The sequence below is a fragment of the Schistocerca piceifrons genome, chromosome 9, assembly GCF_021461385.2.
Source record: "Schistocerca piceifrons isolate TAMUIC-IGC-003096 chromosome 9, iqSchPice1.1, whole genome shotgun sequence".
NCBI lineage: Eukaryota > Metazoa > Arthropoda > Insecta > Orthoptera > Acrididae > Schistocerca > Schistocerca piceifrons.
Genome location: NC_060146.1, coordinates 17597297 through 17612138, shown reverse-complemented (window position 1 = coordinate 17612138; position 14842 = coordinate 17597297). Strand labels below are relative to the sequence as shown.

General features: G+C 42.5%; 1 protein-coding gene across 1 annotated transcript in view; it reads right to left on the bottom strand.

Annotated features, from left to right (window-relative positions):
- LOC124716974 overlaps positions 1-14842 on the bottom strand; it is a 75884-nt gene that overhangs the window by 17407 nt on the left and 43635 nt on the right. Inside the window, exons 2-3 of the mRNA XM_047243576.1 lie at positions 4723-4770; positions 2862-3055 (exon numbers count right to left, since the gene is read on the bottom strand). Coding sequence (XP_047099532.1) covers positions 2862-3055; positions 4723-4770 — 242 coding nt within the window. The remainder of the gene's footprint in view (positions 1-2861; positions 3056-4722; positions 4771-14842) is intronic.

Below are 14842 nucleotides of genomic sequence, written 5' to 3'. Positions count from 1 at the left end.
TCCTCTGTAATGCGTTTTGTTTTTCTAGCTTGCTTTATTGAATAATGGAATAAGGTTAGCAGGAGTGCTTGAAATAAATCATGGTTTGAAAGAGTACCTATTAACTACGATACGTTTTATTTAATTATCATAGGTGGAGTTTACAATACGTTTAATATCTGGAACAAAATTTCTGCATACAGACAAATGCAAACAGTTACATACATTTTCATCACTTATGTTTGCTCTTAACTGAGGCTTATAAATTCATCAAATGGTTTTCCAGCTATCACTATATTAAGCGCAATTTTATAGCTCGCACGTACCACTGGGCTATTATTGTTGTCGTCCTGAAAAATTGAAAACAGTGCTCCATAAAATGTTAAATCAGTTAGAAGAGAGATGACGAGAGAAAGTCCCAGATCTCTCTTGACAACGGCAACTAGGACAGATGCATCTAATATCGTCAGGTCGCTCTTCTTAAGCTCAGTCATTTTTCCCATCCGCTCAGAATCTGACAATAAATTGTACTCGTCCTTGTGAAATTTATTATAATGGCCTTCAATACTAAACTTCCACTGACCAGCGAGAATACTGCCACATATTAAACATTTCGAATTTTCACGTTTTTGCACAAAGAAAAAATGATTCTCCCATTACTTTTTAAAAGATAGCAAATCTCGACATCTACGTTTCCTTGATTCACTCTGTATTTTCCGGTTCTTGAAATGCAACATTCACTACGTAGTGGTCACTTCGCATCGAAGTCCGCGGCTTAGCCTTGCACTACACTGCCGCAACCTGCCGGCTGTCGCCACTGCCCCATTCGACGACTGCATGCGAGCAGCACACGTGCAGCGCTGTGCGCTCACGAGCTGCATGCAACATTTGCCCACCCCTGCTCTAGGGTATAAACAGTAGGCACACACAGGCAAACAGTACTGGTTGCATGTCTCAGCGAATCGTCGAAAGAATTTCACATTATTTCTCCTTCAACATACACATCGATATTAACAGCATTTGCTTTTGAAGTTCGTTGCTTTTCATGCATGAACTACCTTTAGTATTGGTCATCAGTTATGTGAGTGATAAAGGGAGGAGACCGCACTGTCACTAGTGGAAGAATATACATTTCATAGTTACTGAGAGATCCAAGCCTACCATTGTATAAAATTAAAAAAGGAATTTTGTTTGGCAGGAGAATACCAACAAACTTGATATAAGTGGGGAAGTGAGATTGAAGAAAAATTCATTGCTTGCTTCCTTCTGGAACAGAGTAAGTGGGCACAAGGTATAAAATGAACAAATGTAAAATAAGTACTTACGACTAACATAACTGTGTCCAGTTTCTATGAATTGCTTGTTGGAAGTTAAAGAGGCCTTCAAAATTTTCACCTAAACTGCCATGAGCAGCCAATGAATATTGTCTGCCAACGCAAGTGTGTAACTTTTTAAATAGATTGCAGAATGCTGGAACTGAGACTCAGCGATAAATCTACCACCACCAACATGCACCTCATACTTCCGTAAAAATTTATACGTGTACATTTTCTCTCTCCCACAGTGCTTTTCCATAATCAACTGCTGGTCATAAAAATAATCATATCTGTATTCCCTGTTTTACTTTGTACCTATAACTAGCTCTGGACTGATTGAAATCTACAGTACATGCCAATGATTTGTTTAACATAGCATTCATAGTGTTTGAATTCTTTGATGCTCATTTTCTCACACTTTCACCACTGTTAAAGCTTGTCCACACCTGTATTTACATCTATACTGTGCAAACAACCTTTGGGTGCACGGCAGAGGCTACGTCCCATTGTACCATTTATTAGGGTTTCTCCCAATCCCATTCACAGAGTGCGGGAAGAATGATTGTTTAAATGCCTCTGTGTATGCTGTAATTAATTTAATTTTGTCCTCACGATTGCTATTTGAGCAACACGTGGGAGTTTTAGAATATTTCTCGTCACCAGTTAAAGCCGGTTCTTGAAACTTTTAAGCAGGCTTTTTCAGGATAGTTTACGTCTATCTTCAATTGTCTGCCAGTTCAGTTTCTTCAGCATCTTTATGACTCTCTCACAGGTCAAACAAACCTGTGACCATTCATGCTGCCCTTATCTATAACCATTCAATATCCCCTGTTAATCTAATCTGGTACAGGTCTCACACACACAAGCAATATTCCAGAATGGGTTGCATGAATGATTTGAAGGCAGTCTCCTTTGTAGACTGACTTATTTCCCGTGTTCAATCAATAAACCAAAGCCATATCCCTACGTAGTGTTACAATCGGGTATTTGACTTTACCGATTATAAATGTGATTTGTTCAAAGGTATAAGTGAATGGCAGTGACCAGAAGGGATTGTTCATTTGAATTCACACCAATTTGTTTCAGTGTAAATAAGGATGGAGAGGAACACAATGGAGGAAAAAAAAATGGATTCATTTCTTCAAAACCACTGTTACGATGTTAAGAACTCTTCACTTCAATAGCATCTTTGGGACATGACTAATTCACAATAGCTGTCCACTGCATTTTAAACATTTATCTGACACAAAAGTGTATAAACACACTGGGGATATTTTCAAGCTTCTAGCATGAACTGGTGCTTACACCAGTGAATTTTTTGCCTAGAGCTCAGTAACAGTAATTGGACACACTTGTCCTCTCAATAAATCTCACTAGTCAGCATGTTCCTAAATTCACATAAAGGCAGAACGAAAACAAATGGAGAAACCAATACCATACTTAGTGAAAGCTTGTATTCCCATTCTTACTTTCTAAATAAAAAACAGATTCCTCAAATAGATCTGAAAACCTACAAAAACTAACACATCTTTCTAATAAGGTAGAACACCATAAATGAGAACTCACTTTTCATCTCCGTCCTCTGCATAGTTAATCATTCTGAAACGGTTCACTCTGACCACAGAGTAGAGTGACAGCTGTCCAGATCTCATCCTAACATTCCACTGTGTTGAAAGCATGGCCATGCTGCTCATGTGGCTGCCATCAGAAACCATAAGCTGATATGTCTCATGGTCTCTGTCTATTACTCTCAAGCTGTCCTGCAAATTGAAGAGCAAAGGAGTTAATCAAATTACATAAATTAGCAAATAAACTACAACGGCTTTTGTTGCCTTACTGCTTTCTTTTATTGGATCATTTGCATCAGCTGCAAATTTGCTATATGCCTATTCATCATATGGGCTGATTTGTTCTATATATATTAAAAAAACAAACAAACTTGCCTCTTCATAGTACACACTGCTAAACAATATTCATTATTCTGCAATGGGAATTCAGCAACCAATTTTTAGTTTGCAGACATGAGGACACATTTTGATCTCCGAATATCCCAGTTTGATAAATATTAGTGTAAAACCAGCAATCTCTAGATTTCCTTTCTTTCAGGAGTGCTAGTTCTACAGGGTTCGCAGGAGAGCTTCTGTAAAGTTTGGAAGGTAGGAGACGAGGTACTTGCAGAAGTAAAGCTGTGAGGACGGGGCGTGAGCCGTGCTTGGGTAGCTCAGTTGGTAGAGCACTTGCCCGCGACAGGCAAAGGTCCCGAGTTCGAGTCTCGGTCCGGCACACAGTTTTAATCTGCCAGGAAGTTTCATAACTGTACAATTGTTACAAATATAGGCCTACTCCTCTACATGCCCAACTGAAAACCACTTATCGTAATTCTCTAAAATCCTGAAAATTGAGTGAACACCTGCCACAATCCAAATATCAACAGCATTATGCCTCAGTCTAGATTTAAATTTCCTAAAAGCAGAGTCCTTGATTTCAACAACAAACCAGTGCCCCCCCTCTCCCCCCAATGTGGCACCCAGTCTTAATAATTCCCCACAAAGTTCCCTGCTAAAAGAAAATCAATGAACTACAGAGTGCTCAAGTTGCCCCCATTTCTCGTGTGACAAAAGATATACAAGAACGATGTAACTTACCAAACGAAAGCATTGGCATGTTGATAGACACACAAACACAAACAAAAACACACACACTCACACTCACACACACACAATTCAAGCTTTCGCAACCAATGGTTGCTTCATCATCAGGAAAGAGGGAAGGAGAGGGAAAGACGAAAGGATGTGGGTTTTAAGGGAGAGGGTAAGGAGTCATTCCAATCCCAGGAGCGGAAAGACTTACCTTAGGGGGGAAAAAAGGACAGGCGCGCGCGCCCACACACACACACACACACACACACACACACACACACACTTGTAAAGGCAATGTGACACGATGAAAATACCGTCCGCACTGGCGGAACGTTACTTGATACCACGTACTTACACGTTTGTGACTATTACAGCGTCATCTATCACAAAGCGAAAAAAGAGGTCCAACTAAAACATTCGTCTTTCTTTACGTACTACACTAATATGTAATAAAAAATAGGGGTTCCTATCTAAAAAAATGTAGGTGATATCCGTTTGACTTATGGCAGCGCCATCTAGCGGGCCAACCATAGCGCCATCTGGTTTCCCCTTCAAGCTAGACTAGTTTCGTTCTTTGTAGTGTTTTTCATTTGATGCTTACTTCGTGAGATATTTGGCCCGGTCACTACCAATGGACCACCCTGTATATGCAGCTCTTGCCATTTTTATAAACTACATGAAGGTAGTAAAGTGTTTAGTCAAAGACTGCACTGTTAAGGTATCTCAAGCACTCAGTTGTGGTTCTACACTTAAAAGTTTACACCTTCAGGACTGACTACAATACTTACCACAATCTGCATTACTGGACGTTCAATGGCGCCACCTTGCATTAAAGTCTGCAAATAAGAAAAAATAATGTCTTATGAAGTACACATCACCCTGCAATATATCTTCATTTATTCATTAGTCCTTAAGACATTACACTGCATAATGCAATATCACACTTACCTACATCTACATTTTATTTTCGAAATACACATTGTACCGCACAGTATGCAATTGGACAATTTTATAATTACCCTAAGTTAAATTTGGTTACACCAACTATACATAGTTGTTCTGTACACGCTTTAAGATTAGTACAGATGGAGGCTGTCTGTCTGCAATTAAATTAACGGATAATAAGGATACCAGATTTTTTTAAATAATTGATTGCTATATCACATCACTATTTACAAATCCATCAACAGTATAAAAAGTTTTCTTCTTTTAGTCAGGATTCTACAATCTCTCTGAACTTACTAGTATTCAACTTACTCATCCCACATGGTAATTTGTTAAGAAGAGACACATTTCTGCACGCAGATAGTTTTTTGAAATTTATTAGTATGGTTCAGAGTTCCTGTCGTTCTGTAAGAGTGAACTTTTGATACTGTGTCATGTTTATACCAATTGCTCTTGGTGTGAGTAAGGGTATGAAATGCGTACACATGTGAAACGGTCATCATCTTGTTGTCAATGAAATACATTTTGCGTGGAGTGTTGGCTCTTGACCCATATATGCATCTAATAACTTCTTTTGCCAAATGAAGACTCTTCTGGCTCCAGCACAATTACCCCATATCATCACTCCAGAGAGAGAGAGAGAGAGAGAGAGAGAGAGAGAGAGAGAGAGAGAGAGAGAGTTGGGGGGGGGGGGGGCAGTAGGCAAGGAACAGCGGTTTTGCTGTAACAAATGTATGTTTTTAATTCCCTGATTAGGTACAACACATGGGGTAGTTCACTGCATAAATTTCGTGTGTGTGTGTTTTCAAGTTAAATTGTGTGTTGAGGTGGATACCAAGAAATTTGACAGTCTTTGCTATGGCAGTAATTATCTTTAGGAGGCATACTATATTCTTGGTTTTGCTACTGTGCAATTTTAATTCATTTGCCTTAAACCAGCAAGATGCCTTGTCTATTATAAGTTTATTCATTGCCTCCATAGTATTTTTCTCATTATGGGAAATAATAAATGTGGTATTTCCACTTACATTACTGCTTTGAAAGGTAGCAGGCTAGGCAGATCATTAACATAAATAATGTACAAAAATGGTCAAAGCACCAATCCCTGATGCACTCTTCTTATGATGTTCAGGAAGCCGGACTTTATTTCGATTGGTTATGATCATTTGTTTGCTACTGGCTAAGTATGAGTGTAGTAATGCCAACCAATGCGGCATATGTATATTGCTTACGTTCAGATCCCTTTAAGACAGATAAAACTATATCCTCCACTACTGTAACTGTGGACTGACCTTCAGGAAATCCATACTGTACCTGATTTAAGATGTGATTGTTCTAAAAATATTTATTTAATTGCTTTTTCATTATCACCTTCTCAATGATTTTAGATGGGATTGGAACTATTGCAATGGGTTTATAATTTTCTGGCAATTCCCTATCTTCCTTTTTATGCACAGGTAAAACTACACTGAACATTACAGAGTCAGGAAAGGCACTTTCCTCAAACAAAAAGTTTATAAGGTAGCATAGGGGTTGGCTTATTATCCCTATTATTTATTTTACAGTGAAGTTGGAGAAGTCATAACAGTACTCTGTTTTTGAGGTAATGAGTTTTGCTACTACACCTACTGTATCCTTAGGGGAGACATTTCCATTGATACCATTCCTGGGTGGTTGGTGTCTAAGTATGCACCAAGTAAGGCAACTACAGTCAGCTCAGTGTCATCACTGGTTACTGTCTCATTATCAGTGTACTTCCCTGAATTGACAAAGCTGAGCTTAAGCTGATCGGGGCTAATAGGTAGTTTTTTCTGTAGAGATCCCAGATTCTGAGTTTATTATCTTCCATGCTGCATTACATTTGTTATTTTAATGATCTACATAGTTATCACTGGCCCCTTTTTAGCTTTACTTATTCACTTTCTTTTTTTTGTTATGGTTTTAGGGCGCAAAACTGCTACAGTCATTAGTGCCTTGTCTGTGACTTAGGGAAAGGTAAAAAACCAAACTGGAAACCCAACTGGAAACCAGCAGCAATGGGAGCGAAACTAAAAAAAGGTGGGGAAACTAAAACCAGAAGGAAAGCTTTAAAAACCACTATAGAAGGGGGTTTTCCCCAAAAAGAGCTTCAAATGATTGACATCTCACTTGAGAACACAATCGTCTGAGCGCATGTCATCTGCTAAAATGGAAGATATATCGCAACAGCTGTAGACAGGCGCATAACGAAGTAAAATAGGGGCACTCAAGTAAAAGGTGTCCCACCGTCCACAGCTGAGAGCAGTGGGGACAAAGCGGGGGAGGATCGCCACTTAAAAGGTGTTGATGGCTAAAAAGACAGTGCCTTATCCAGAGTCTAGTTAAAATTACCACCTCTTGACGGCGAGTTCAGGAGGAAGAGGTCCAAGCACAGGGAAGAGCTTTCACGTCCCGCAATTTATTATTGGGAAGTGTCGAATATTGTGCGTGCCATAAAAGAGCGACACGACGACATAAAACACTCCGTAGATCGGCTAAGGGAACCATGCGAACAGCAGGCCGAAGAAGAAAGACCGCAGCATTGGCCGCTATATCGGCCGCCTCGTTTCCACAGATACCAACATGTCCTGGGATCCAGAGGAACGCCACAGAGATGCCCCCCCCCAAGTGGAGCAAGTTGAGGCAATCCTGAATCTGGTGGACCAGAGGGTGGACAGAAAGTTTTAGGAAAATGGAAGGAAAGAGAACGTAGCAGTTGACGGAAGCAGACTCCCGGTGGTAGTAGGGAGGAAGGGCGGCCTGCATACCCTAAATTTAAGGAGGTGTCGAAAAAAATGTCATAGGCCGGATTAGCAGGCATGGAAGACAGATAGCGTAACGACTCAGGACAGCTCGCTGATTGGACAGTGGAGGTTCAGCAGTGTCCGCATAAAGCCTTTCCCAGGGATGGTGTAAAAAGCTCTAGATGCTAATCGTAATCCACGTTGGCGGACAGAGTCGAGACACCGAAGAATAGACGGCTGAGCAGAGGAGTAAACTATGGTTCCATAGTCCAATTTCGAACGCACTAAGATGTGATAGAGGTGGAGAAGGACCATTCGGTCCGCTCCCCAGGAGGTACCATTCAGGACACGGAGGTTGTTGAGGGATCGCAGACAGCGAGCCAAAAGATAGGAAATGTGGGAGGACCAGCACAGTTTTCTGTCAAACATAAGACCCAAGAATTTTAGCGACGTCCGCGAACGGAAGGTTGACAGGGCCTAGATGTATACCCGCGCCGCTGAAACATTGCACTTGACGTTTGCGTATGAAGTTGGCAGCGTAACAGAGTAACAAGTGAAGAACGATAGGCGCTAGGCGTTCAGCGTGGGGCGCCAGCCAATCACAGCGCAGTGAGCACTGCTGTTACTCACGTGCTGTGACGTCAAAGTTCCCGCGTTGCCGGCTTTGTTTAGTGGATGTGTATACAACGTGAATTGTATGTTGTTTACCGTGTGCTTTCGTTGTACTGTGTGCTATATCGTTGTGACTTTTGTTACGTTGTGAGTGTACATACTTGGAAAATGCCACCGAAAAGACTTCGTTCACCTAGTGACAATCCTTTGCGTCGAGGGGTGCCGCTAAACAGCCAGGCACTGGAGTTACTACGCAGAACTCTTGAGTTTTACGAGCAGGAGAAAAACTACGTAAGCACTCATGGACAGCCATCAATTCCTGCCGACAAAGTGGTGGAACGTACGTCGAAAACTCTTGGTGTTAGTGCAAGAACCGTAGTAAGTAAGGGAGTATTACTACAAAACTTGGAAGATACTGAAGTGAGCCGTAATGATTCCGAGCTGTCTGAATCAAATAATACATTTTTATCAACCCCGGGAAAGAAGAAAAAGCGGCCTAGTCCTATCACAGATTCAGATTCTTTCCAGACAGATGCAATTCGAAGGCATGTTTATGCTTACTACAGCAGAAAAGAGTATCCGACTGTAGCTAAGTTATTAATCTCTTTAAAAGAAAGTGAACTCTTCAGGGGTGGTAAAACATCACTAAAAATTGTGCTAAAAAACATGGGTTTCCGTTACAAAACGCTAGACGGACGCAAAGTACTGTTAGAGAGGGCACATATTGTTACCGCTCGTAGCATTTTCTTGCACAAAATTGTGGGCAGAGACATTCATTCCATAATTTGGCTAGACGAAACGTGGGTTAATGCCGGGGAAGCTGTGAATAAATGTTGGACGGATAACACACCCAGCAGTAGCGGCCATCAGCCGACGGGAAGAGGAGCTAGATTAATTGTGGTCCATGCAGGCTCCTCCAGTGGTTTTGTCCCTGACGCACTTTTAGTTTTTAGATCAAAAAAGACTGGTGATTACCATGAAGATATGGATCACACACGATTTGTTGAGTGGTTCAGGAACCTTTTAAAACAATTTCCTGTCCCTACAACAATTGTAATGGACAATGCGCCATATCATTCGGTGATACAGAACAAAGCCCCAACCACAAATGATCGAAAAGAAGTTATGGTGCAGTGGTTACAGGCTCGAAATATTGCAGCGGATATGAGTATGACAAAGGTTCTGTTATATTCTCTTGTTAAAGAAAATAAGCCTACGACACCTACATATGTAGTAGACGAAATTGCCAAGGAGCAGGGTCATACTGTAATAAGGCTGCCACCATATCACTGCCATTTCAACCCTATTGAGTTAATATGGAGTGATGTAAAAATGTATGTAAGGAACAACAACAAGTCCTTTACAATAACAGAGGTGGAAAAGCTGTTGCGTGAAGCTCTTGTGACTGTGGATGCAGCCTCATGGAGAAAAAAAGTAGAGCACGTCGAGAAGCTTATACGAGCAGCCCAGACAATAGAAGGCATTATCAGTGCCCATGAACAATTAATGATTTGTCTTGCTGATGACGACGATGAAGACGGTTTTGGCGATGAATCGGATAACAGTGACGATCGCGAGCTGGATGGAATTGCGCCATTATCGCTGTAAATTGGTGAGTGAAAAATTACTAATATTGGTTATTATTGCAATCTCGGTTATTATTTATTTTGTAAGCTACGTACATTATTGATTTTAAAGTACCAGTCGTCAGATGCTTGTTTTTTTTGTATTTCTTTGCTCCGTTATCGAAAGGGTGCGCATTGTTATGCTTTTATATGCATTATTATACGGTTGCTTACCTCCTGTCATTGAAGTACAACTAAAAACGAGTTTTTATATACACTGTAATTGCTCAATCGCTTGCATTTACGAGACGGGACGGAAAACTGTATCGTCTGCTGTGTGTATAGAGGCTGCTGTTGCAACATCGCTAATACAGTATAGCCAACCTAACTAGACAAAAATCGAACTGTCAAGTGCAATGTTTCGCCGGCGGGGGTATAAGGAAGGCGGAAGAAACTCCGTACGATGCCTAAAAGTGACACAAACGGTCTTACTGGGAGAAAAACGGAAGCCGGTTTCGATGCTCCAAGAGTGGAGGCGATCGAGACATCCTTGAAGACGGCGTTCAAGAAGGCTGGTACGTTGAGAGCTGTAGTAGATCACGAAATCGTCCACAAAGAGGGAGCCCGAGACATCGGGAAGGAGACAATCCATAATTGGATTTTTGGCAATGGCAAACAGTACTACACTTAGCACGGAGCCCTGGGGTACCCCGCTTTCTTGGGAGAAAGTAGTGTTCACCCGCACTTTAAATGTGAGCTCTGCCATAAATTCACGAAGAAAAAGGAGCAGCCGACCTTAAAAGCCCCAAGAGAACAGTGTGCGGAGGATGCCTGTCCTCCAACAGCTGTCGTATGCTCTCTCCAGATCAAAAAATATTGCTACTGTTTGGCGTTTCCGGAGAAAATTTCCTGAGAAAATTGTTCATGATATAAGTGGAGAGAGAAACAAGATGGTCAACAGCAGAACGATGGTTTTGGAAACTGCACTGGGCAGGTGTTAAAAGACTTCGGGACTGCAGCCACCATGCTAAATGGCAATTCACCACACACTCCAAAACCTTGCATGCACTACTCGAGAGAAATGGGGTGATAGCTAGAGGGGAGATGTTTGTCCTTTCCAGGTTTCGGAACAGGAATGGCGATAGCTTCACGCCATCTTCTGGGAAAAGTACTGTTGGTCCAAATTTGATTATTAAGGCGAAGGAGGTAGCACAGACTATGGTATGATAAATGCAGCAACATTTGGATGTGGATACCATCCGGTCCTGGGGCAGAAGAGCGAGAAGCAGAGTTCGTGTTGGAGTTCCCACATGGAGAAAACAGTATTATAGCTTTCGTGATTTTGAGAGGAGAAAGCAAGAGGTCGCACTTCCGCTGCACGTTTCTTCGGGAGGAAAGCTGGCAGGTAATCTGAAGAGCTCAAAATCTCAGCAAAGTGTTGACCCAAAGAGTTAGAAATTGTGACGGGGTCCACTAACGTATCATGCACGACAGTGAGGCCAGAGACCGGGGAGAAACTAGGCGTGCCTGATAACCGTCGAATCCGACTCCAAACTTCCGAGGAGGGAGTGAAGGTGTTAAAAGAGCTAGTAAAGAAGTCCCAGTTGGCCTTCTTGCTATCGTGGATGACGCGACGGCATTGTGCATGGAACTGTTTATAGCGGATACAGTTGGCGAAAGTAGGATGGTGGCGGTAAACGCGAAGAGCCGCTTACGTATTGCGTCACGGCATGCCTCGTTCCACCAAGTAACTGGGGGGCGCCGGGGCAAATCAGAGATATGAGGTATTGAACGTTCTGCAACTGTAAGGATAACTTCCGTAATGTGAGTGACCTCATCGTCGACGCTAGGAAAGTGACAGTCATCGAATGTCGCTAGAGATGAAAAGAGTGTCCAATCGGCTTGGCAAACTTCCAGTGTCTCGGGTGCATATACGGCAGTTGTGGCTGCATTTCTAAGGACACATGGAAAGTGGTCACTCAAGTGAGTATCAACAAGAGCGAACCATTCAAAGCGCTGAGCTAGCAGTACAGTACCGACCGAAAGGTCCAAATGAGAGAAATTTGTCGTGGATGCAAACAAAAATGTAGGGTCCCCAGTGTTGAGGCAAACAAGATCCGCTTGGTGGAAGACATTATCAATAGTGAGCACGCGGAGAAGGACGCGGAGATCCCCAAAGCGAGTGGTGGGCACTGAAGTCCCCAACCAGCAAATAGGGGGACGGAAGCTAATGAAGGAGATCAGCTCTTGCTATTGGTGCGGACAACGGAATGTATACAGTACAAAGAGAGAAGGTGTGTCCAGAAAGGGAAAGACGAACGGCAACAGCTTGGAAGGAACTGTTTAAGAGAATTGGGTGATAATGGACAGTATCATGGAGAAGAATCACGAGCCCTCTATGTGCCGGAGTGCTATCAACAGAGGGGAGATCAAATCGGACTGACTGAAAACAAGGGAAAACAAAGCGATCGTGGGGACGCAGCTTTGTTTCCTGAAGACAGAAGATGACCGGCGAGTAGGATCATAAGAGGATTGACAATTCATCCCGATTGGCGCGAATGCCACGGATGTTCCAATGGATAATAAACATAGGGTGGACAGAAAAGGGAAGAATGTGACCAAGGTTGCCCTCAACTCAACGACTGCTCAGAGCCGGCAGCCAACATCATGGAACGGCATTCAGCCGAAGGCAGAAGATCCTGATCCATAGGTTGTTTAGGAGCAGCTCCTGCCACCAGCGATCAGTCGGTTTAGCGGCCGCCAGCAGTGCCACAAAAGACGGCCAAGGGCAGTTACTGCCAGGTGGTGCTGTAGATGAGACACGCCGTGGCAGAGAAGGAGAGTAACTGGGTTTCAAATTAGCCTTCTTGGAAACAGGACGTTGAGATGAGGGAGGAATCTATGGTTGTGAAGTCGGGGTACGTAAAAAATCTTCACGAGTAGGCACTTTTTTGGAAGTCCGGGTGTCTGATTTTGGGGCTCTTGAGTTAGCAGAACCCGATGAAGGGTTAGCCATAGCGTGAGCAGGTAATAGTGGGGAGGTTGAACGGGCGATCTTTGTGCTGGGCGATCTGACGACCGTGGCACTAAAGGTGAGATCACAAGTCTGCATGGCTGCCTCCTTTGCAGGCCGAAGAGAGGCAAGGACAGTGCTGTATTTATCTGCGTGAGGCACAGTGGGCTTGACTGGCGAATAACTTTCGAGCAGCAAAGGTCGACACCTTTTTCTTCACTCTCATTTCCTGAATGAGCCGTTCGTCTTTGAAAATGGGGCAATCTCTAGAGGCAGCAGTGTGGTCACCCATACAGTTGATGCAATGAGGGGATGGAGGAGGACAAGCAACCTCATGTGCATCCTTGCCACACATAACGCATTTGGCCGGATTGGAACATGACTGGCTGATATGACTGAACCGCTGACACCGATAGCAACGCGTAGAGTTGGGAATAAAAGGGCTAACCGAAATTATCTCATGTTGTTGTTGTTGTTGTTGTTGTTGTGGTCTTCAGTCCTGAGACTGGTTTGATGCAGCTCTCCATGCTACTCTATCCTGTGCAAGCTTCTTCATCTCCTAGTACCTACTGCAACCTACATCCTTCAGAATCTGCTTAGTGTATTCATCTCTTGGTCTCCCTCTACGATTTTTACCCTCCACGCTGCCCTCCAATGCTAAATTTGTGATCCCTTGATGCCTCAAAACATGTCCTACCAACCGAACCCTTCTTCTAGTCAAGTTGTGCCACAAACTTCTCTTCTCCCCAATCCTATTCAATACCTCCTCATTAGTTACGTGATCTACCCATCTTATCTTCAGCATTCTTCTGTAGCACCACATTTCGAAAGCTTCTATTCTCTTCTTGTCCAAACTGGTTATCGTCCATGTTTCACTTCCATACATGGCTACACTCCATACGAATACTTTCAGAAATGACTTCCTGACACTTAAACCTATACTCGATGTTAACAAATTTCTCTTCTTCAGAAACGATTTCCTTGCCATTGCCAGTCTACATTTTATATCCTCTCTACTTCGACCATCATCAGTTATTTTACTCCCTAAATAGCAAAACTCCTTTACTACTTTAAGTGTCTCATTTCCTAATCTAATCCCCTCAGTATCACCCGATTTAATTCGACTACATTCCATTATCCTCGTTTTGCTTTTGTTGATGTTCATCTTATATCCTCCTTTCAAGACACTGTCCATTCCGTTCAACTGCTCTTCCAAGTCCTTTGCTGTCTCTGACAGAATTACAATGTCATCGGCGAACTTCAAAGTTTTTACTTCTTCTCCATGAATTTTAATACCTACTCCGAATTTTCTTTTGCTTCCTTTACTGCTTGCTCAATATACAGATTGAATAACGTCGGGGAGAGGCTACAACTCTGTCTCACTCCCTTCCCAACCACTGCTTCCCTTTCATGTCCCTCGACTCTTACAACTGCCATCTGGTTTCTGTACAAATTGTAAATAGCCTTTCGCTCCCTGTATTTTACCCCTGCCACCTTCAGAATTTGAAAGAGAGTATTCCAGTTAACGTTGTCAAAAGCTTTCTCTAAGTCTACAAATGCTAGAAACGTAGGTTTACCTTTTCTTTATCTTTCTTCTAAGGTAAGTCGTAAGGTCAGTATTGCCTCACGTGTTCCAACATTTCTACGGAATCCAAACTGATCTTCCCCGAGGTCCACTTCTACTAGTTTTTCCATTCGTCTGTAAAGAATTCACGTTAGTATTTTGCAGCTGTGAATTATTAAACTGATAGTTCGGTAATTTTCACATCTGTCAACAACGGCTTTCTGTGGGATTGGAATTATTATATTCTTCTTGAAGTCTGTGGGTATTTCGCCTGTCTCATACATCTTGCTCACAAGATGGCAGAGTTTTGTCATGACTGGCTCTCCCAAGGCCATCAGTAGTTATAATGGAATGTTGTCTAGTCCCGGGGCATTGTTTCGACTCAGGTCTTTCAGTGCTCTGTCAAACTCTTCACACAGTATCTTATCTCCCATTTCATCTTCATCA